Here is a 25,327-nt window from a genome sequence, read left to right on the forward strand (position 1 = left end):
ACACAGCAGTTGGCCACAGAATGGCCCATTCACCCCCTCAAATCTGTACCATCCTGTTATGGCGAGGTGCTAGCCTAGTGGTCGATTATTACTCCAGAGAGCCAGGTAATGTTCTGGGGACATGGGCTCGAATCCCACCATGGCAAATATGGAATTTAACTTCAATAAAAATCTGGAATTAAGAGTCTAGTGATGGCCATGAGTCCATTGTCGGTAATCAGAAAACCTATTTGCTTCATTGATGCCCTTTATGTAAGGAAATCTGCCATACTTACCTGGTCTGGCCTACATGTGACCTCAGATCCACAACGTGGTTCACTCTTAAACTCCCTCTGGGCAATTAGGGATGGGAAATAATGCATTTTAACTCCATTTGTCTGCATTTGATTAATGCTTTTAAAAGCCTGTTGATTTTTATCTCGAAAATTTCAACTGAATTAACATCCAAATGGATTAATACGAAATACTCATTTTTGATTGCTGACAGTTTCTGTGAAGGAAATATGAGAGCTCTCATTAATCCAATCATTTATAAACTGGACACAGTAAACTTTACGACAAACAGAATTTGCTGTTGAAACTCATCAGGTCTGACAGCATCTGTGGGGAGAGAGCAGAGTTAAGGTTTTTGAATCTGGTGACTTTTCATCAGAATTGACTTTCAGATCTCCAGCATCCACAGTTCTTGGTTTGATTATACTTTAAGTGATTTCTCACTGGGTTCGTCTTGTAGGGAACATCAAATGTGGGATGGTCTGAAAATTTAAATTGAGGAGTGTCAGCCAGAATGAACAACTGATCTTTTATCCACACTTTACCCTTCTGGATTCAGTTTCTGGCCTGCACTCTGTCACTGACAGGAGAAAATGAGGAGGTGGAGTTCCCTGGAGCACCTTGTGACTTGGAATGAAGCCATCTGATGCATATACTATCCATCTGCTATTGTGGAAGCTGAAATGTGCCTCATGATGACTCATTCGAATGCCAGGCACAGTACTGCTGACATAGACATCTGGTTGAAGCAAGTTGTGCTCAAGGAAGGTGTGAGAACAGATGGAAATAGATTGGAAAGAAAATGGGACAAGGGGAGTGCACATCATCCAATACAGATAGCTGTTTCCAGATATTCATGCTATAACTCAGACAAATGCATCATTCAGTTCAGCAATGACGTGGAGATGCCGGAACTGGACTGGGGTGCACTAAGTTAAAGATCACACAACACCAGGTTATATTCCAAAAGGTTTATTTGGAAGCACTGATGAAGGAGCAGCGCTCCGAAAGCTGGTGTTTCCAAATAAACCTATTGGACTACAACCTGGTGTTGTGTGATTTTTAACTCAGTTTAGCAATGCTGCAGACATTTCACTTATAATGATTTCCAAAGCAAAAGGCTTCAGTTGCTTTTCTAAGTGGAATAGGGGACCCCAATCCAATCAAATTCAGCTTTTCTCAATCATGGTTAGACAGCACACTGGCTCAGTGGTTAGCACTGCTGCCCCAAAGCGCCAGGAACCTGGGTTCTATTCTCGCCTCAGGTGACTGTGTGGAGTTTGCACATTCTCTCCGTATCTGCGTGGGTTACCTCTGGGTGCTCCAGTTTCCTCCCACAGTCCAAGGATGTGCTGGTTAGGGTTGATTGGCCATGAGAAAATGCCCACAGTGTCCAAGGATGTGTAAGTTAGGTGGCTTAGCCATAGGAAATGCAGGGTTACAGGGATGGGGCGGGGGAAGGGAAGCTGGGTAGGACACTCTTTGGAGGATCGGTGTGGATTTGTTAGCCGAACGGCCTGTTTTCACACTGTTGGAATTCTATGGAATCCCATGTGCTTTCTAGGTTCCCTCATATCTCCTGTAGTGGCCCTTTCCCAGCACTCACCATGATGAAATCAGACAAATCATTGATTCTGAAAAATGATACAATTAGCAGAGACTTGGAAAGGGTTCTTTGAACATAATGGTGCAGCGTACCCACATATAAAAATGCCAGCCAACAATATGCAGTCTTAATGACCAATGCTTTTTTTTCTACTTAAGATCTTGTGTAAATAAACACAATGCAATGAAAAAGGAATTATTCAAGGGGATGGCAGATTATCACAAATTAAGGGTTGTCAATCAGCTAGCTTTGACCTTCTCATCTGTGGCTGGAAAAGTTTGAAATGTATCATCCGATTACACTCAAGAAGCTTAATATCATCCAGGACAAAGCAGCCCTCTAGATTGGCACCACATCCACAAACTTCCATTTCCTCTACCACTGACACTCAGTAGCCGCAGTGTATTATCTACAAGACACACTGCAGAAACTCACCAAAGATCCTCAGACAGCATCTTCCAAACACATAACCACTTTCATCTAGAAGGACAAGGGCTGTAGATAGTAGAACCTCCACCTGCAAGCTCCTCTCCAAGCCACTCGCCATTCTGACTTGGAAATATATCTCAGTTCCTTCACTGTCACTGGTTCAGAATCCTGGAATTGTGGGACAATCCACGACAGGTGGACTGCAGCAGTTCAAGGCAATGCCCCACCACCTTCTCAATGGCAACGAGGAGCGGTAAGTAAATGCTGGATAGCCAGTGAAGCTCATGTCCCACAAATGAATAAACACAATGATATTGAAGCTCAGCCAGGCATTCATCATGGGGCCATCTGGACACTGAATCACAGTTTTACCAGAAGATCTCGGGGTCAAAAAGTGTGGCACAGGTGAAGCACAGCAGGTCAGACAGCATCCGATGGGCAGGAGAATTGATGTTTTGGGCATAAGCCCTTCATCAGGAAATGGTGACCAGAAGATGGCGAGCTGTTGCTGTATATATAGATGTTATACACTGCTGCCATGGTTTACAATGAAGGGGGTGGTGGTGGGGGTGAACGTTTAAGGACATGGAATGGGTTACTGATCATGTGGCCTCTTTGTCCAGGATATGTTGAACTTCTTGAACATTCTTGGCCCTGAGAATTTAAGGACAGATTTAATAGAGGTGTTCAAATCATTAAAGGATCCAAAGAAATAAATAAGCAGCGGTTGTTTCCAATTGTAGATAGATCAGAAACCAAAGATCACATATTTGACTGGCAAAAAATCTAAATGGGTAGGGAATTTCTTTTACACATGGAATTTTGTTGGACCTGGGGTACACTGCCTGAAAGGATGTGATTTTCAAAGGATATTTGATAAATATTTTAAGCCAAACCAAATCTTGCAGATCTATAAAGGAAGGTTTGTGTAAAGAATGGGGACAATTCAAAGGGACACCACAGGTATAATAGGCTGAGGATACTGTTCTTAACTTTTGGGACAAAATTGAAATATCTCTCTATGGATTGGATAGCTGTACAACATTTCTACAGAGCTGTGTTTGCAGTAGTGACTACCATTTCCTGGAGACTTCAGTGTACTGCTGGAGGGATGGTAAACCTCTAAACATCTCCATTTTGTGGGCACAAAAGCTTTTTATTTTCAAAGACTTCCATTAAAAAGGGAAAACACAGCAGTCATTTTGCTTTTTTTTGGTCAATTTCATCTTTATTTGTTTTTTTTTTAATTCCATACAGCAAGAATCAAAGTTATAGCAGTAATAATAAAATAAGCCAGAAAAAACAATTGGCAGCCAAGGACAGAGTACATTATCTTGCCAACTACAAGCAGGAAAACAAAATAAAAAGTCTGTGATTACACAATAGTAAAACCAAGCCTCTGTCCTTTTAGCAGTTGTAGCTACAGCCTCGCAAATTGGACACAATCCCTCTCAACATCTGAGTGGTTGTTTCATCTGAACAAAAGGAAATTCAATTTTGGGTGGGGGAAGCGGAGGCGAGGCGAGTGGTGAAGTGGTGCAGTGAAAAGAGTGGAGTTTAAAACTGAATTTGTGTTCGCATTTCCTCCTCCCCACCCACAGTGCTCACTCCTCCTCTACCCTGCCAAGGACCTTTCCCCACCTCTCTTTTCAGAAGAGGGAATCATTCTCTATCGAAAACTGATTGACCTTAAAAACTGGGCACAAGTTTTAACTGGTCGCTTCTAAGTGCCTCCGATTACAAATAGTATTCTGTTGTTGTTCAAACAGCAAAATTTAAAAAAAAGTGCTTTGAATCATTTTGAAAGGCGTACACTCAACTGCAAAAAGGAACAGGAATTGCAAGAGCAGTAAAATCATGTGGGCACCTGCTGTTTGGTTGACCTGTCCGTGATTAAACTGACGTTGTTGTTTCTTAATTATTTGAATGAAAGTGTGGAGCCAGTTTAATATATATTGATATATTTATATACGTATGTATGCATTTTTATCTTCCGTGAGAAATACACCATCAAATTCAGTTTACAGAACCTGTTCTGTTAAAGTCTAAAATACATTTTTTCCTTTCATTTCTCTTTTTTTTACAAAAGCTTCTAAACATGCAGTACGTTTTTTTTTAAAACAGTTTTAACTTTTTTTTGTTGTTGTATAGTGATGTGAAAATAATTTTGTTTTCCGATGGTATGAACCTTGGTAATTGATGTGCCTGCCCTGGTCCTAATGATCTGTAGCCGGGCTTTGAACCTGTTCAACGTTTTGTCAGTCATGAGCAGAGGAGGAAAGGGCGGGGTGGCATTGCCAGGGAGGTAAAATTTTAACCCGATCTGGCCCTGGTGGGAATCACTATGGGATTGGGTGCAATGAAACTGCATGTGTCCATTCCTCTCTGTCCTCCCCGCAGCCCCATCAGACACTTGATGTCAAATACAAAGCAGGGGTTGGGCAGGTTAAGACCACCTACTGCACTTCAATCCCACCTATTCCACAATGGGCAGAACTGGGTTAAAATTGGGCATCACCCTTACCCAGAGATCTCAGCGGGATGTCTATCATTCCAGCCAAAAAAAATCCTGGCAAACTACAAGCTGTTCACATTAAAGCAAAGCAATATTTTGCCTTTTTTTGGGGGGGGTGGGGTTGGGGTTGGGAAGTCAAGGGTTTGGGGGTAGAGGGTTATGAGGTGCTTACTCTGTGCCCATTATCAGTTTTTTTTATATTTTTGCAAGCTTTTTTTTAAATTTTTAAATTTTTGTTCAGCCTGTCGTTTTAATTACCTTAACAAAATTCCTTGTTATTATAGACATTTTTTTTTATTCAAAATAAGATCTTACTATTTTACAGGTTTCCCTCTCTTGACTATGTACAGAAGTGCAAAAAGTCAACGTTCTTCCCGTAGCCCGATCACTTTTTTTTCTCTAAAACTGCAGCATAATCAACCCTCAAGTGTTTGCACACACAACTCAGATTAATTCTCTTTTCTTATAAGTAAGCTTTGATTAATATTTGAATTCATGACATTAAAAAATCCCTTGATCTATTGATTATGCAGCTTCTATTTAAAGAAGGTTTGGATATTCAGACGAGGAGATCAAAGTATACTCAGAAAACAATATCTTACTATCCTCAAATGGTTACAGTAGAAAATAATTTTCAGTTCTAATATCTAGGAACTAGAGATTTCTGTAATGACTAATTACAAACAAAGTAAATCATTAAAATATTACACAATTGTCTGCCAGGATTGTTGCCATAGCAACAACTTAACTTCATACTACACAATGAAACATATCATTGTAAGATTTCCGTACAAAAGGTCATTGTTCTCTGAATGCAAACAAGACTGAAGTAACGGTGACTGATGCTTGTAATCACGAGTCAGTACAATATAAATCAATCTTTAAGTCGTTATGCTAATATGAATAATTAAACGACACTACACTTAATTCAAAGTTATGCGTATGTTATGAAGGAGAACAGAGGGGAATATCTTTATCATCATAAACATCTGGAAATTTTTAAACAGTGAATTCTGATAAACAGAAAAAAAATCCTACCAACTAAAATATGAAAACAATATCTGACATTTTAACAGAATAAAAAATAAAGATGATTCTAATCTTAACATATGTAAGAAACTACAAATTTAAACAAAGGAGGAAAAAGTCAGCAACGTTTTAGCATGTTAAGTAACTTGAATAAAAATTGAAATCTATCAGCTATGTGTTCTTAACAGGTTTGAAGTAACATTTAAAATGGGTTTCAACCCGTAATATATAATCTAAGGCTTTAATAGATGTACAGTACAATCAATAAAATCAATGCAACCGCCCCTTTTAAAACTACCACTGCACCTTTCAAACTTTAACTGAAAACAAAACTCTTGCAGTGAGTCTGGAAGTATGGACAGGTTCTAAAATTGAACCTTCACTTCTTCCATTGTGATGAGGATACCGTTAGTAACCTGGCCCACTACAGCAGTTGATCCACCTGTTGCTGAACTACCTCTTTAACAAGCTGCAGAAAAGAAAAAGAGAAAATATTCCTATCGGGAAAATAAAAATAAGGAATTCCTTTGGATGAACCCATTAAAAGTACACAACTAATAATCTTTTTTTTGTTTTTTTTTGTTTTTTTATTTCTTGAAGGCTTTCTAAGGCTAAATGCAATAATTTGAAAAAAATCACATATAAAATTCACCCAGATACATATCCCACCCTGGTGCTACTTTTAACAAATACCTTGATTTTCATTAATATTTTGGTTTTAACATGCATCTTAATGACAGTGCTTTGTTCGGTATCTAGCTTAGAGTCACTTTTCTTTAGTTCACCTGTTTATGTACATGTGTGACTGCAGTGAGACATTCAGCATAAAACGAGTTTCCATCTCCGTCGAGTTTTTTTTATAGTCTTTATTGACTTTTGGTTCTGTTTTCTTGGACAGAGGATAAAATAAAGAAACTGGGGCAAATTAAAACTGCACAAACATGACTCGCCTTTCCAAATCCCTGAAACATGGCACTTTGCTTGGCAATTAATGCAAAGAGGTTTCTTTCTCCCAAGAGTTGACTTGTTGCCAATCTGTGAGACCAAATGGCATCAATGAGAATCCATTGTGGCCATGTGTGGTTATGAGATTAATTTTCACTTATGTTGATTAATATGGTAGGTATTAATATGATAGATATTAATAATAAGTCTCAGTGGAACATCAGTCTGCAAGATTTCTCATTCTTTACAAAACAAAATTCTAATCTTATTGACTGTGTGCTATTCTATTTGCTCTGGAGTCAGGATGCCATTTTGGAGACAGCTTTGGCATATACGGTAATAAAGTCTGTGGCACTGTCCAATTTTACTGAGCTTTAGCAAGTTTGAAACATTTGGAATCAGATAACTTCTTTAACACTGTAAAAATAATACTTTAAGGTTAGATGTACAGTCTTGTATGGCACCTAACGTGTACCCCCCCCCAAGACACTTATGACACATTATTTAAAGCCACAATCCGCTTTAAACAGAAGTGTTAGGTTTTGCCCAGCACATTCATCGCTGTCCATTGCCCCTTTAAATCTTTCTCACATTCCACTAGAATATAACCTCAACACAGAACACTGTGCATGCACAACTAACTCTTGATGAAAATGGTAGAATATTACTTTTTTTAAATACAAGGTGCACCATTTTTGTGGTTTTTTTTCTTATTTTCTCCTTTTTTTTGTAAACTTGAAGGAAAACCATTTAAACCTAACATCAAAATGATCTGCATGGTTCGTAGGCGTACCAGTACATACTGCATACTAAAGTGAACAAGTTTACCTTTCCACTGAGAAGAAGGGTGTAGGGGGTAGATTTGGAGGGAGAAAGAGAGACAAGACGAGTGAAGGAAATGGGGGAGTCATTTATGCATATATCTCGGATCCTATGCATAACACAGTACTGAGTAAAGGCAGATGATGTTGCACGCTGAACAGTAGATTACTTTCCCTCAGCTTTACTCTTGGTGGAATATACAGGGTACGCAAGTCTCAGTGTGCGGTGATCTTTTCGACACTTCCTTCCGGAGAACCATACTTCCAATTCGTTAGCATGCAAAAGGTGGAAAGGCTTCCGGCTGAGGGAGTGAGGGAAGGGTTGGATAGAAGATGGTATTATTTACAGAATGGCTGTTGACCCTTGCCCCGTAATGGTGTTCCAGCACACTGTCATCTCTTCACGCTGATCTAAAGAGAGAAGAGAAAGGAGGCGGCAGATTAGTTCCTGTCTGGCTTTAACTTGGAAGACGTTTCCCTGGGCCATGAGGTCAGCCAGATTTGGCCTGGTTGAGAGGCTGAGGCCCTTCTCCATGGATTTCTCCTGATAATCACTGAGGCACAAGACTGGGAAAATCTTCCCAAATTTCCTCATTGAAATCAAGGCAACCCCTGGATGGAAAGCATATCTTCATTTATTCTAACGAAGAATGACTGGGCTCGAAGCATTAACTCTGCTTTCTCTCCACAGATGTTGTCAGACCTGCTAAGTTTCTCCAGCAATTTCTATTTTTGTTTTTGATTTCCAGCATCTGTAGTTCTGAGGGTTTTCTTCCCTTAATTTCTTTCTTAGACACGGATAAATTATATTTAAATACATTTAAGTATACTTAAGACCATGGGAGCAGAAATTAGGCCATTTGGCCTATCAAGTCTGCTCTGCCATTCAATCGTGGCTGATAAGTTTCTCAACCCCATTTTCCCGCTTTCTCCCTATAACCTTTGCTCCTCTTGGCACAATTATGCCTTCAGGCAAATTATTGTCATAAAGCTAATTGGTAATTAGTTAAGCCTGATTTCCTGGTCAATATTAATCCCTAACCAAACATCACCGCCATGGATAGTCTGAGCCCCAACCTCACTGTTGTGTTGCAGACTTGAGTTTGAACTGTTGTACAGATCTGAATTTTATTTTTTAAAAGGACGGTCACATTTTTTTTTGAAGCAATGCATTTCTCAAAAGTCTTGGGATAACTGCTGTTTCCCACCCTCTTGCTTGGTGTATGATTGCTCAGTGTCAGCCTAACCTTTGGAGATTATTTGGGATTTTTTTAGTTAGTAGCCAGCCTGGGAAGGGAAGCAGCTTCCCAGCTCAGCTTTCCTATTTCTGGGAAAAAAAAATCTCTTATTGTGTACCTTCAGCCCTGGTCTAGTCTGAATCCCGATATTATTTTCTTTTTTATTCCTTTACAAGATACTGGAGCGGCCTGGCATTTATTACCCAGCCATAGTCACCCTTGACAAGGTGGCGATGAATCATGAACCATTTCGGTCCACAATGCCAATTCTGCTCCTGAAGAAGATCCCAAAGGATCCTCAACACTCTGCTCCCTGAGCAAGCTGCATTGACAAAGATCTCAGAGACATCTGCTGGTCTTTGGTGGCATCTGTTGAGGTGTATTGAATGTCAGACCAGTGTTCCACACTATACCTTTTCCTTAGTATTCAAGAAGTAAGACAAAGATGCTTTTTGTTTTTACTAAAGTGCAGAGAGAAATGCACTTTTTTCCCATTTCCTGGTATGGGATTTTGTTTGTTTGTGCGTAAGGTTATTTTGAGGGATAACATTGACATATTATACAGTAATGTGTTGCTGGAAAAGCGCAGCAGGTCAGGCAGCATCCAGGGAACAGGAGAATCGACGTTTCGGGCATTAGCCCTTCTTCAGGAATGAGGAAAGTTGGTCCAGCAGGCTAAGATAAAAGATAGGGAGGAGGGACTTGGGGGAGGGGCGTCGGAAATGTGATAGGTGGAAAGAGGTCAAGGTGAGGGTGATAGGTCAGACTGGGGTGGGGGCGGAGAGGTCGGGAAGAAGATTGCAGGTTAGGAAGGCGGTGCTGAATTCGATGGATTTGACGGAGACAAGGGGGGGGGAGGGGAAATGAGGAAACTGGTGAAACCCGAGTTCATCCCTTGTGGTTGGAGAGTTCCTAGCCGGAAGATGAGGCGTTCCTCCTCCAACCGTCGTTTTGTTGTGGACTGACGATGGAGGAGTCCAAAGACCTGCATATCCTCATCACCCTCACCTTGACCTTTTTCCACCTATCACATTTCCGACGCCCCTCCCCCAAGTCCCTCCTCCCTATCTTTTATCTTAGCCTGCTGGACCAACTTTCCTCATTCCTGAAGAAGGGCTAATGCCCGAAACGTCGATTCTCCTGTTCCCTGGATGCTGCCTGACCTGCTGCGCTTTTCCAGCAACACATTTCCATCTCTGATCTCCAGCATCTGCAGACCTCACTTTCTCCTCATATTATACAGTAAGTGTAATGACCAGTCATGTATTGTGATTAGAAACAAAAACAGAGGTTGCTGCAAAAGCTTAGCAGGTCTGGCAGCATCTATGAAGACAAAGCAGAGTTAACATTTTGGGTCCGGTGACCCTTCATCAGAACTCTACTGTAATTAATTAGGTTTTGTTTACTAGCTAAACCCAGCAGGTGACCTGGTCACTGATTACCTGCAAGGCATTTCCCCAGAGCAAAAGCCTGGCTCACGAGTCATCGAATTGAGACTCTTATGTGGGTTGTTAATGAATAGGCAGATGAATGACTGCTTGCTGGAGGAGGGATGAGGTAATTTATCTGCAAATTCCTTCTTTGTTTCACTCAGTCAGCGTTAAGATCAATCTTGGAGAAGGTTAAAGCTGAACACAAACCTCTGTGACATCACCTTGCCGTCATCAATCACTGGACAATGATTGGTGCAAGAAACCTGAATCACCCTCAGTCCTGCAACACCTGAATTTTAAAATCCTGGTCTTCAAGTCCCTCTGGAGCCTCATTATCATCGGTGTCTCCCCCTCCATCCCATCCACATGACTTTCTCCAGCCTTACAGCCACTGGAGATCTCTCACTCATCTAGATTAGATTCCCTACATTGTGGAAACAGGCCATTTGGCTCAACAAGTTCACACTGACCCTCCGAAGAGTACACCACCAAGACCCATTCCCCTAAATTTACCCCTGATTAATCTACCCATCTTCAACATTGACGAACATCAGCAAAGTTTGAAGAAGTTAGCAGAGAATTATGGAATTCCCTACTGCGTGAAAGCAGTTCATTCAGCTCATCAAGTCCACACCGACCCTCTGAACAGTGACCCTACCAGACTCAGCCCCCTACCCTCTCCTTGTAACTCTCATTTCCCATGGCTAACCCACCTAGCCTGCACATCCCTGGATGTTATGGGTAATTTCCCATTGCCAATCCACCTAACGTGTACTTCTTTGGACTGTGGGAGGAAACCCACGCAGACATGGCGAGAATGTGCAAACTCCACACAGTCAGTCGCCTGAGGCTGGAATCGAACTCTGGCACTGTGAGGCAGCAGTGCTTGGAGAAGAGAATGTTGAGAGTAATAATCAAAACCATCTAGGCTTTAGACAGCAAAGACAAGGAGACACATTCCCCTTTAGTTGAAGGATCACGATCAAGAGATCACAGATTTGAGAACAAAGAAGCAAAGGTGATATTAGCAAGTGGTTTTTGGCACAGTGAGAGGTTAGGATCTGGAGTACATTGCTTCCAGAAAGAGTGGAGGCAGGCTCAAATGAGGAATACAAGAGGGAATTAAACTTATCTGAAAAGGAAGAATGTGCAGGGCTATGGGAAGACACCGGAGAAAAGATGTTAGCTGAATTGCAGAGGAGCAGTATCCTTCTGTGCTGTTAGCCATTCTACATTCTGGGAAATAAAAATATCTTCCCTACGTCTACCCGATCAAATCCAGTTATAATTTTAAAAACTAAGCTTCTATTACGCCAAAGAGGTTGAAGTGAAATGAAAGATGCATGAACTTCCAATAAATGAATAATATCAGACACTGTTTAAAGACAGGAGAGATATTCTGATCCCAGACTGAGATGGTCAAAAAACAATTCAACCACTTTGATTAAAGCAGGCTCTGCAATTCAACCTTCCAGTCTGCACTGTGGTTGCAAGATGGCAGATCACAGACACCACAAGACCATAAGAAACAGAAGAGCAGTAGGACATTCAGTCCTTTTTCCATTCAATAAGACGTTGGCTGACATACCTCGCAACCACTTTCCTGCCGTATCCCCATAATCCTTTATTCTCCTACTGAGTCTATCTCAGCCTTAAACACACACAAACACTCTGCCCCACAGCTCTCTGTGGCAAGGAGTTCCAAACACTCACAACCCTCTGAGAGAAGAGTCTTTAATAGGTGTCACTTAATTCTGAGACAGTGCCCTCTAGTCCGAAAATCTTACAAGGGGAAATATCCCCTGTCAAGCCCTTTAAGAATCCCATATATCTCAGACAGAAATGTTGTGGAATCTCAAGGATTTGAGTGAATTTGTGTGATGTATATTCATGAGGATCATATCTAACACCATATACAAGTACAGGAGTTTCCATAGTAACATTCAGGGGTGGGGTCTGAGAAATTGGTGAGCAGGAGGAAGGTCTAGATTGTGTAAGTAAACAGGAATACCGAGAAACAGGAATTTGACTACCTGGAGACTCAATTGGTATTCAAGTGAATTCTGATTTATGTATGTCAATGCAGGCCTACTTCCATAGATCTCAATACCCATCACCAGCAAACATTTATCAGTCACAATTGGGAAATTTTAATAAGCCTCCAGCCTCAGTAGCTTTTTTGGAGACTGAGGTCCACGATCCTTATTTTTGATTTTGTTAAAGGTTAGACAGCACTGAGTGACTTGTTTGGCCAATTCAGAGAACATTTATGCATCAAGCCCATCGCTGTAGGTTTAGGGTCACATGAAAGTCAGATCAGGTAAAGATGGCAGGATTCCTTGCCTGAATGAACCCAATGGGTTGTTAGCAACAATCAATAACAGGTTCATCATCATCAGCATTAGAAAAGCTTTTAACACCAGAATTATTAATTGAATGACAATTCCAACTGCTGCCAGGGTGGGATTTGAACCCATGTCACCCAAACTTTAGTCAGGGCCCCTGTATTATTATTCCAGTGACATTAATACCATGTAACCTACTCTCCTCACTCTTTGTGTGAAGTAAAGTGTCCCGACACCAAAACTGTATTGGATCGTCCCATAATCTTTTATTTTTGAGGGTGGCTCAGTGGTTAGCACTGCTGCCTCACAGCGCCAGGGACCTGGGTCCGGTCCCAGCCTCGGGTGACTGTCTGTGTGGAGTTTGCACATTCTCCAGGTTCTCTGGTTTCTCCCCACAGTCAAAAGATGTGCAGGTTAGGTGGATTGGCCATGCTAAATTGCCCCTTGCTGTCCAGGGATGTTAGGTGGATTAGTCATGGTACATTTGGGATTAAGGGAATAGGATGGGGGTCTGGGTGGGATGCTATTCAGAAGATTGGTGCAGACTCGATGGGCCACACTGTTCGGATTCTGTGTGTATAAATCCATTCCATGTAAGCTCCCCTAACAATCCAGAACATTCCAAAACCCAGAAATAACTTAGAGAGGTTACAGTGTGTTAATTGGGAATGTGAGGAATGTGGGAATCCTTTGGTAGGGAAAATAAAGTAGCTAAATATTAGTTGTAGAGATGTACGGCACGAAAACAGACCCTTTGGTCCAACCGTCCATGCCAACCAGACATCCTAAATTAAGCTAGTCTCATTTGCCAGCATTTGGCCCTTTTTCCCTCTCAACCTTTCCTATTCATATACCCATCCAGATGCTTTTTAAATGTTGTATTTGTATCAGCCTCCATTGCTTCCTCTGGCAGCACATTTTAGACATGCACCACCCTCTGCGTGAAAAAGTTGCCCCTTAGGTCCCTTTTATATCTTTCCCCTCTCACACTAAACCTATGCCCTCTAGTTCTGGACTCCCCCCAACCCAAGGAAAAGACCTTGTCTATTTACCCTATCCATGCCCCTCATGATTTTATAAATCTCTTTAAGGTCACCACTCAGCCTTTGGCGCTCCAGGGAAAACAGCCCCAGCCTATTCAGCCTCTCCCTACAGCTCAAGCCTTCCAACCCTGGCAACATCCTTGTACCTCTGGGCCACCCGGACGAACCAACCCAATCACCCTGTAGCACAGCATTTCAACTCCCCCTCCCACTCCACCGAGGATATGCAGGTCAAAGCCTTCCAACCCTGGCAACATCCTTGTAAATCTAACCCTGCCAAGTTTCACAACATCCTTCCTACAGGAGAGAGACCAGAATTGCACACAGTATTCCAAAAGTGGCCTAACCAATGTCCTGTACAGCCACAACATGACTTTCTGAATCCTATACCCAATGCTCTGACCAATAAAAATACGTATACTAAACGCCTTCTTCACTATCCTATCTACCTGCAACTCTACTTTAAAGGAGGTATGAACTGCGCTCCAAGGTCTCTTTGTTCAGCAACGCTCGCCAGGACCTCCCATTAAGTGCGTAAGTCCTGCTAAGATTTGCTTTCCCAAAATGAGGCACCTAAAAAGGACAAAGACTGCACAAATCTACAGTGCAGAAGGTTTCAGAGCCTTTTCTGTGAATAACAAAAATGTTGGCAAGTTAGTTCAGGGGATAATCAGGAAGGCAATGTAGGCCTTTATTTCAAATAGAATGGAGCATAAAATTAGGGGGGGGGGTTTGCTCAGTCTTTACAAGGCACTAGTCTGACCACAGCTGGAATATTAGGAACAGTTTTCGTTTCCTTACCTAAGGAAAGATCTACTGCCATTGGAGACAATCCAGAGAAGGTTCACTGGGCTGATACCAAGTATGGAGGGACTGTCTTATGAGGTGAGATTGAGTAAATTCCAATGTATTCTTTGAAATTCAGCAGAATGAGAGGCAACATCATTGAAATATACAAGATTCTTAGAGCACTTTAAAGGGTAGGTATGGAAAGGTGGTTTTCCCTTATGGGAAACTCTAGGACAAGAGGGCATAATCTCAGAATAAGGGATCGCATATTTAAGACAGAAGAAGAACTTTGTCTCTCAGAAGGTAGTGAGTCTGTGGAATTCTTTACTACAGTTCAGCTGTGACATTAAGTATATTCAAAGCTGTCATAGATTTCTAATCAGTAAGGCAATCAAGGATTATAATGAAAAGACAGGTAAATGGAATTGAGGATTATCAAGCGAGATATGATCTCCCTGAATGACAAAGCAGAGACGATGGGCTGAAAGACCTATTGCCGCTTCTATAGTTATTGGAATAATTTCATCACTAAAGTTAATATTCTTAATGATATCCCAATGTATTAGTGTACACATTTGTTCAAAAGAAAACGAAATCAGATACTCACTGTTCGACCCGAAGATTTTCTACATCTGAGTAACGTACTTATGGCTAGTCAGATGATCTACAGATATTATGGGCATCTGCATGAAAGGAAACAGCAACCCAAGTTAGTATCGTGGTTCAGTCAAGACATTCAATAAACCTGTTTAAAGGGGAGGTCATACAAAAAAAGTACACTGTGCTGTGGTCATGCTTCAAGGCGATTGATGTCCTCCAGTTGCTGAGCAATGACCAATAAGTGCAAGACTAACAGAGTCACTGTTGTCTGAATTAGTGTTTAGACTGGAATCTGGTCAAAACTAAATCATCAGATTTATGACTGCGCAACTTTAAGTAGATGTTAAAAGCTCACATTTGTTTATTCATTATTCACAGATTTATGAGCTGCATTGCAGAGTAAACAACGTCTCTGACCGTTAGCATTTTAAAAGTAGCAATAACAAACTTCTTCTTTGACAGGCCATTATGAAACATGTCCTTCCAGGAACAGAATTATTGGTTCTGTGTTTTGCTCTGTCATTTGGGGTTTTAGAATCGCTTTACAGACATTTTTTCGAGTCATTCTGTCAATGCTGCTTTGCGCCTTGTGAAACTAAATGACACAGACCAAGTCGGTTTTTGATTCAATTTGTTTGGTCTACATTCAGATAATCATTTGCAGCGAGCAAAGAAGGATCTTATTATTGTTCCCCTAGATGAGAGAACGATGCCTTGGTCACCATCCAGTTACTCCACAAGAGACTGTGTGCAAACTGGATGTAAGGACAGGTTAGTTTCGGGCATGTCCTTCTCATCTGAATAGTTGAATAGGCACTATTCCGTGTCAGGAGTCACTGAGCTGTGGAGGAAAGCTGACCGCAGACTCTTTGACGGGACTACAGAACTGATTGGCCATAAGCTATTTCAGGCAGGACTTTCAGTCCCTTTAGACCAGCAGTCTCACTGCACAATAATTAACTTGCATGCCCATGTCCAGTGTAACTACCCTGCAGTGAGGCCAGATCTCATGTTGCTGAGATGAGAGCCAACCTTCAGGCTTGGTGGGATGGTGGTGGGGTAGGGTTGACGTTGCTGGGCTATCTCCTTCTCCCTATTACCACAATCAACACCACTCTCTCTCTCTCCACCCCCCTATCCCCAACATGTAATTCATCTCTTGGTCAGTTTGGCCCATGTCATTTGCCAACATCAGATCCACCAATACCTCCTTTCTATGTGAATTCTGAACACATTCCATAAATTCATGCCCTCCCTTTCCCTTGACTGTAACATTATTTATCCAATGTTGATTGGTGTGAAGTCCCTTAATGTCATCACTCTACAGTACCTGCACATCTCTGACTGACCTGCAGATTTACTCCTCTATCGCTCTCTCTCTAATCAGATGAAAACTATAGAACAGTCAGAGCCACAAAAAGTCATAGTCATAGAGATGTACAGCATGGCCACAGACCCTTCGGTCCAACCTGTCCATGCTGACCAGATATCCCAACCCAATCTAGTCCCATCTACCAGCACCTGGCCCATATCTCTCCAAACCCTTCCTATTCATATACCCATCCAAATGCCTCTTAAATGTTGCAATTGTGCCAGCCTCCACCACTTCCTCTGGCAGCTCATTCCATACATGTACCACCCTGTGTGAAAATGTTGCCCCATAGGTCTCTTTTATATCTTTCCCCTCTCACCCTAAACCTCTGCCCTCTAGTTCTGGACTCTCCCACTCCAGGGAAAAGACTTTGTCTATTTACCCTATCCATGCCCCTCATAATTTTGTAAGCCTCTATAAGGTCACCTCTCAGCCTCTGATGCTCCAGGGAAAACAGCCCCAGCCTGTTCAGCCTCTCCCTAAAGCTCAAATCCTACAACCCTGGCAACATCCTTGTAAATCTTTTTTGTACCCTTTCAAGTTTCATAACATCTTTCTGATAGGAAGGAGACCAAAATTGCACACAATATTTCAACAGTGGCCTAACCAATGTCCTGTACAGCCGCAACATGATCACCCAATTCCTGTACTCAATATTCTGACCGAAGAATATTGCCAGGCTATCACATTCCTGAAAGGTTATTTGCATGTTTTGTTCCCTAACCAATATTGACCAGCTCTTTGTCTAACTACATTATAAACCTGTTTTTGTACTTTTCATACTTCTTCTGAGTCTGTTCCTATGTAATATGGTGCTAGTTCTTCTCTAGTATTACCCAGCACATTCACCTCAGCAGCACATTGTATACCTACCCTTTGGCACACTGAGGTAATTTTAATCTTTGCCAGTTTTGATTGAGGTACATAAGTGTGGTCACATCCACCTCACACCGTTACCCAAAGGCTAAATCCTTAATCAACCGCAATACCTTGGAAAGTTTACTGTATAGCAACAACTGGTACATTCTGAAGCCATTTACTCCAATCTCAAAACAAATAGGCTGGACATCTTTGATATTTGCTAATCAAACTTTTCAGAGATACCATTGGTACAGGTGGGATTTGAACCTGGGCCTCCTGGATCAGTGGTAGGGGCATTACCACTGCAACAATTCAGAGATATCATTACACACCTCTGGCACAGGTCAGACTTCAACATGGGCCTCTTGGTCCAGACGTAGGGACACTACCATTGCACCACGAGGGCCAAAGGTCAGACATTTTAACCTTGAGTTTTTGTCAAGGACCTTTTCTCAAAAGATATTATATCTACTGCACTGCTACTGACAGAAGTGCAACCAAATGTGCAAACCTGGTTGGCGTTGGCTGTAGCCGCAAAGGGAACACTTGTGGCTGATGTCGTTGCTGCAGATACCGCCGCAGGATTGGCACCATGCATCATGGGTACTGTTTTTATTGGAGGGAAAGTAAAAAGGCAGAGCAATGGAGAAGAATTATGGAGCAAGCATTGGGGGAGGAGAAGTGTTGATGAGGAAAGGATGAGGTGAAATAAATCCACGGTAACACGCAGAGTGAGGTAACACAGTGGCAAACCGGGTCACGAATCACAGCAGTTGACATGTATTTTAAGAGCAAGATAAAGCAAGGAAGAGAGGGGGAAATTTAGAGGCAGAACAAGGGAAGGAAAAAGAAAGAAGAGGTGTGTTGGGGTAAATTGGGTAAAAGTAGAAGGTTGAGTGGAATAAGGAAGAGGGACAAAGCAAGTGGAAGTGAAGAACAAATACAATGAGTTTAAAACGAAAAGGGAAGAGAAGGGGAAATTGCTTATTAAGAACAACGTTGAGATAAATCAATGCAACAAGCTTATAAAAACAATTTATATAATGCACCTCTCAGAAAGAAGTAACAACTTGGGCTATACTACATAATATCAAAGAAGTTGAGTCATGCTTTAATCAAAATACTCTTAATTACACGACAACAGTCATTAAAAGAAATCCAAAACTATCCATTATTGCAAAGCAACATTGTAAACTTTTTACTGCTTCATAATCATTAATTGAATCATTTTAAAAAGCTAAAATTATTGCAACAAGAGCTTTAATAATTCGAAAGAACTTAGCAGTGAGAAACACAGGCCCTTCCAAGTCCACTCACTCATATGTGGTACAGAAATTGCACACAAGTGCTGGTCAATTGATCACTTGTCAACTTTAGCTATTAACTTCAGAAATATCAACACATCTTGGGTGTAGAGAGCATTGGTAGAGATTAGTGTTGAGGTGATGGTGGAGAAGGAAAATAAACTCCATATTTTTTTAAAAGAGTGCCTCAACCATTAAAGGGGAGGTTCTGTGTTGATGTCCTTGCAATATGGGCATCAGTGGCTCAGGTATCATTTATCAGGCCATCCTCACCTGCGCTGGAGAAGGTCGTGGTGAACTGCCTTCTGGAACTACTGTAGACCTTGGGGTACAGGTACGCCCACAGAGCTGTCAGGAAGTGAGTTTCGGGTTTTGACTCAATAGTGAAGTAATGGCATTTTATGTAGTTACGGGTTAATACACCGACAAAATATTTAAAGGGAAGTACAGGGCAGATAAAGGTAAGAAAGTCTGTGGTTTGGATGGGAACTTGAAGCTGATGGTGTTTTGTGTATCTGCGGCTCTTGTTCTTCTAGGTGGTGGAGGTCACATGTTTGGGTGGTGCTGTCAGAGGAAGCTTGGTGAGTTGCTGCAGTGCAACTTGAGGATGGTACACACTACTGCTGCTGTGCAAGATAGGTGAAGGGAGTGAATGTTAAAGGCAGAGGATAGGGGGCTATTCAAGTGGAATTCTTTGTTCTGAAAGCTGTGAAGCTTGTTGAGTGTTGTTAGAACTGCACTCCTCCATGCAAGTGGAGAATATTCCATTTACAATCCTGGCTTGTGCCTTCTAATATTGGGCAGGATGTGGGGAGTCAGGAGGTGAGTTACTCACTGTAGGATTCCTAGCCTCGCCTCTCACCTATTGCTGTAGCCATTGTATTTAAATGGCTCATCTGGTTCAGTTTCAGTGTAATAGTAAGCTGCAGGATATTGATAGTGAGGGATTCTGCAATGATAATGCCATTGAATGATAATGGGCAGTGGTTAGATTGTCTATTATTGGAGATGGAGAAACTGAGGACTGCAGATGCTGGAGATCAGAGTCAAAAAGTGTGACGCTGGAAAAGCACATCAGGTCAGGCAGCATCCGAGGAGCAGGAGAATCAATGCATTGGGCATAAGCCCTTCATCAACATTCCTGATGAAGGGTTTATGCCCGAAACATTGACTCTCCTGCTCCTTGGATGCTGCCTGACCTGATGTGCTTTTCCAGCGTCACACTTTTTGACTCTTACAGGGGATGGTCAGTGACTGACACTTCTGGCATGAATGTTACATGTCACTCATCAGCCTGAACCTGGATACTATCCTGGTGTTGCTGCATTTGTGCGATGGAAACTTTAAGATTATTGGGAAGGTCTCTGTAAATCTATGGTAAATACATTCTGACAATGTCTTGGGAAAACAAACATTGTCGCACAAAACACATCCCTTTCTCAGGTCAAGGTTGCAATTTCAAAATGTGGTCTTTGGGTTCAGATAGATCCTGGAACTGAGGGATGTTCAAAGAATTAATGAGCAACTGAGGTTGCCCAAAAACAGATAGCAATGGAACATGAAGCGTTCCAAAAAGGTGCAAGAGGATGACGAGGAGAATCGGATCTGGAATGTGTGGCTTGAAAAGCTGCTGGGGTCAGATTCAAAATCCACTTGTAAAAGGAAATTGGCTCAACGCTTGAAATGCAAGCTCAATTAAGAGTGAGGAAGTGGGGCAAATTGGGGGTCTCTTTCAAAGAGGCACAACGGGAAGAGTTGTCTCCTTCTACGGGGTAAGATTCCATGGTCTTACACTATTCCATTTCTGAAGGAGAGTTATGATGAGCTTGGTTGAAGGGTCAGGAACAAGAAGGCATAATTTTAAGGTGGAGGGCAGGGAGGTTTAGAGGGAGTTTAAGGAAAAACCTTTCACCCAGAGGATGGGGGTGATCTGGAATGTACTGCCTTGGAGGGTAGGAGAGGCAGGAAACCCCACAACCTTTAAAAAAGGGTGGGGCTGAGCACTTGGAGTGTCATAACATTTCAGGCCATGGACCAAGTGCAGGAAAGTGGGATTGGCATGGATTGGACAGTGTAAACTTGATGGGCCGAAAGGCCTCTTCTGTGCTGTATGACCCTGTAAGCATTTATGAGGATATTATTTTTGTCACACTTTTAGCCTGGGCACTTTAGGAATCTCCTTGTTTAGATACAGTGTGTGGCTCTGATTTGATTGAATGTATTATTGTCACAAGCACAGTGAAACGTTTTGCTTTGACTGCAGTACAGACAGACCATACCTTACAAAGTGCATTAGAGTAAAAGAACACAGTAAAGAACACAATGTTACAGCTGCAGGGAACAGTGAGCGAGATCAACATTACATTTAAAATTTGAGAGGTCCATTCAGAAGACTGATAACAATAGGGAAGATGCTGTTCTTGAATCTATTTATATCTCTGCCTGACGGAAGAGGGTAGAAGAGAGTATAACCTGGGTGGGAGGGGTCTTTGATGATGCTGGCTGCCTTCCTGAGGCAGTGGGAAGTGTAGATGGAGTCAGTGGAGGAAAGGCTGGGCTGGGTTCACAATTCTCCATTGTTTCTTGCCCCCCGGACAGAACAGTTGCCAAACCACACTGTGATGCATCTGGATAGGATGCTTTCCGTGGGTCAGCTATAAAAATTGGTAAGAGTCCTTGTGGACATGCCCAATTTCCTTAGCCTGTTACGCACTGCTTGAAAAGGGTAGCAGAGATAGTTTTGGTAGCAATTTTCAAAAGGCAGTAAGACAAAGACTTGGGAAGGAAGAGAATTTATAGGGCTATGGGGCAAAAAATGGAGTGGGATCAAGAGGATAGCTGTATCAAATAACTAGCATGAGCACGATCTGCCTAATGAGATCCTTCTGTGCTGTGTCCTTTTACAAAAACCGTGGACACACTAATGAGCTGATTTCACCAGTGGACTTTGAAGGGCCTGTGGATACAAATTCTACTGGTACAGATAATCGAAAAACATAGCTGGCACCTACCAACACTTGTAGCGGGTGTCATGCACAATATTGAGCCTGCCCATCATGCATTGCAACAGGAAGGTGGATTTGAAAGGGGAAAAGAATTAAAACAACCCATCACATGTGTAATTAGAAATCATTATCACAAAGAGGAAACAAAACTTGTTATAGAGGGAACAGAGGCTTGTGCTGTGTCAGCACAATCAAATCATACAACATTCTGATCTACCAGAAAACAGTGCGCTTTGTGAGGAACACATGTTTACACATGTGTGCTGGTAACTAACTCTGCTTCTTTGAAACATTAGTTTTGATTCCTTTTGCACTGCCAGCCACAAAAAATACTTTATGAGTGAGGCCTCCTCCTACAATCCTGGCTTTGTCTGCCTTTGTGAGTCAGCCCTGGGTGTGAGTGAAAGTTGGATGGGTTCAAGCCCAACTCTAGAGCATATCACCCAGGCTGACAGTGTTGAGGCCATACTGAGGTAACTCTGCATATGCCCCACTCAATCCACTTAGGAGATATTAATCCCCTCTCAGACAGATGTGAGCTGTCTAGTGGCACTATTTCAAAGAAAACTTGTAGAGTTTCCTCTCCTGCTCTCTTCGCCCCACCCCGGTCAATATTCATCTTCCCTCTAACACCAATAAAATAGACAATCCTGCCCTTTGTCTCAATGCTGCAACTGGAATGCTGCTCATGTGCAACAAGGAGTTGCTGTACTTTCTACATTACAATGGAAACAGCTTCCACGTGGCTTTCTGAAATTAATGCAGCATTGATTTTTTTTGCAAACAGCTGTGTACTTTGTGACATGATGAAAATCCAAGTTCTTGTACATTACAATAAATTTAATTGCTGCTCTTTCTCTCTGTGTCACTTCTGATAAAATGCAACAAAACTTAATTGTGACTGAGGTCCCAGGCCAGTTGTCATTGCTATACAAGTAGCTGGCCACTAGGAGGTGCACAAGAGCAGCATATGGAGAACCCAAAGGCCATGACTTCAATGAGCTCCTCTCTATGTTCTCCTGGTGGTTTTCAATTGCCTCAGACCTTTCAGAGGCAAGAATTCCAGATCTCCACTGCCCTTTGTTTGAGAGCAAAACTGCTCACCAATTTCATTTCTGTCTCCTGCTCCAAATGTAAGATTGTGTCCCCTTGAGCGTGTATTCTTTCTATCCATTTTTATATCATCCAAAGTGTCTCAATGCCTCTTCAAACATCTAAACTCAAGGGGCTAACAGTTAAATTTGTGGTAACTGTCCTCATTCATGTAAACCTTACCGCGGGCAGTCTCAGTTTAGCGAATCTGTGTCATACTCCCTATTCAGACCAGCCTTGCTGATGTGCCTATGCTGTCTGGAATTGATTGGTGGCACTCTCATTCCAGTCTGAAGGTCCTAAGGATTGGGCATGACAACCAGGTTGGCACTTCAGCCCAGTACTAAGGGAGTCAAATACTTGTGCAGGAATCATCTTCTGGATGGGGGCATTTAAGTTCCACTTGTTTGTTGAGTTGGATTTAGAAGTCCCATGGCTTTGTGGGAGGGCAGTGATCTGAATAAGTCTTCTCCTTAACTAACAGCATACCTGATTCACTTCTGTATATAGCGTCCTGCTGCATTTTCTCACATTTCTACAATGACTCTCCTCAAAAGGACTTCATTGGCTGTAAAGCACTTTAGGGATGCTGTGAGCATGTGATGAGGTGATATGTCAATCCAAATTCTTTCTTAATAATAGTCCATTAATCTTAATTTAACATCACATCATCAAAATCAGCAAACATGATTTAAACTCAGTCCAGATTACTTTAAATTTCATTCATGGGACGAGGGCATCACTGACTAGCATTTATTGCCTGCCCCTAATTCCCCAGAGGGCAGTTCAGAGTCACCCACATTGCTGTAGGTCTGGAGTCACATGTAGGCCAGGCCAGGTAAGGACACAGTTTCCTTCCTTAAAGGATATTAGTGAAGCAGATGGGTATTTCCAACAATTGCCAGTGGACTCCTGGTCATCATGAGACTCTTAATTCCAGATTTTTATTGGATTCAAATACTAGCATCTGTCATGATAGGATTCAAATCAATTAATTCTAGATCTCTGGTTTTATAGTCTAGTGACAATACCACGAGACAAAGCATTGCCTCCCTTTGTAAGTGGAAGTTGTAAATAATTTTTGGCCTGGCCACATTTACCCTTTGACCTATGTCATTAACTAGTCACTATGTCTCTGCTGCCTCTGGACACTTGCTCTTTACCAATTGGCTCAGTCATTTCCTACATTGAGTGTGACTTTGTTTCAAACGTACTTCATGAATTATAAAGCACCTTTGGCCAGCCCCATGGTTATGAAAGGCACTGAGTAAATACTAAATTCTTTCACTTTTATTTGAATTTTAAAAGGGGTCAGAAGTGACCCCCCTCCTTTTAAATCCCAAATCATGCTAACCCAGTGGTGGCAGTGAAAAGGTTTCATCCATAGCTGATGATCACTGTCTTAACTTGTCAGAAGTGCATTGAACAGAGTTGGGGGCATCAAAATGCAATGACAGCCAAATCCTTAAAAGTACAACCGCATAACATTTAAATAATTTACAGGAAATGGAAATGGAGAACACCAAATGGAAGGCACTGTTCATACCAGCACACATAATAGCCTTGAGCATAATGTGAAGCAAATGGAACATAAAGCAGCAGTGATAATATTATCAGCTCAGTTGCATTAACTCACAAACACTTGTGACTGAATGCTGTGGGTCCTTGTTAGACAAGAATGCTCCTGACAATTCTTCAATATGATACCCTCCCTTTGTCCTGCCAATTGCATGCGAAAGGTTCATCAAAAGGTTTTTGGTGAAAACGCCTTTTTTAACTTGTGTCCCCCAAGTAAAAGCGAATGGTGAAAGCAAAGAACTTTTGTTTTTCTAAGGGAGAAGTGTGTACAGGGACCCACAGCAAACGCTTTATAAGTCCAGACTTTTTGAATCAGGATACAGGGACAAAACATTCAACCAGTAACATAAGGAAACAGGAGAATGGTGCAGCCCTGTGCCAGTAATTATAACTGGGACCAATGAACTGATTGGTTCCCTTTGTAATTAGTCAAACCTTTAGAGCGGAATTTGACACTTTGATGTTCCTTTATCCATGGAGGTATGACTGTGCTATCACTGACTTTGCTAGACTTGGTTACACCAGGAACATACAAATCCCAGAACAAGAAGAAATATCTCTTGGCATGTAACAATCAGCCTTGACTTGCCGGACAAATTGACTCATCAGTCAGAAGCTCGTAGGTACAAACCCCCATTACAGAGGTTTAAATATAAGAGCTCTTATGGTAATGGAACTATTGCTACGTTTTAATTAGGAAGCATGGGTTCACATCCTATCAAGTACCATGCTTAATGATATCACTGAACAGGTTCATCTGAAAATATTGGCTACATTTGGAATGAAGTCGGGGTGGGCACGATGAAAGTTCTTTTATGGTGCAGTGGCAGTCTCCATGTCTCTGAGCCAGACGATCGAATGTGTAGGTTAGGTCCATTAGTCAGGGGTAAATATAGGTAAAGACAATGACTGCAGATGCTTGTGGGGCAATGGGTCTGGATGGGTTGCTCTTCGGAGGGTCGGTGTGGACTTGTTGGGCCAAAGGGCCTGTTTCTACACTGTAGGGATTCTATGTTTCTATTATTGTTAAATATTTCTGAGGCAGATAA

At 41.9% G+C, this 25,327-nt stretch overlaps 1 protein-coding gene across 11 annotated transcripts in view; it reads right to left on the reverse strand.

The window, feature by feature from the left end:
- Positions 1–3,514: 3,514 nt before the first annotated feature.
- Positions 3,515–25,327, reverse strand: part of mbnl1 (muscleblind-like splicing regulator 1) — a 238,329-nt gene continuing 216,516 nt past the window's right edge. For 7 of the 11 annotated variants that reach the window (XM_043702714.1, XM_043702715.1, XM_043702716.1 and 4 more), the window contains 4 exons: positions 21,615–21,650; positions 17,811–17,905; positions 15,074–15,149; positions 3,515–8,029 (listed from right to left, as the gene is read on the reverse strand). In XM_043702714.1, coding sequence (XP_043558649.1) covers positions 15,093–15,149; positions 17,811–17,905; positions 21,615–21,650 — 188 coding nt within the window. In that variant the 3' untranslated portion in view covers positions 3,515–8,029; positions 15,074–15,092. The remainder of the gene's footprint in view (positions 8,030–15,073; positions 15,150–17,810; positions 17,906–21,614; positions 21,651–25,327) is intronic. The other 4 variants (XM_043702713.1, XM_043702710.1, XM_043702711.1 and 1 more) reach the window with 1 other exon arrangement.

Source organism: Chiloscyllium plagiosum, chromosome 13, assembly GCF_004010195.1.
Source record: "Chiloscyllium plagiosum isolate BGI_BamShark_2017 chromosome 13, ASM401019v2, whole genome shotgun sequence".
Classification (NCBI taxonomy): domain Eukaryota; kingdom Metazoa; phylum Chordata; class Chondrichthyes; order Orectolobiformes; family Hemiscylliidae; genus Chiloscyllium; species Chiloscyllium plagiosum.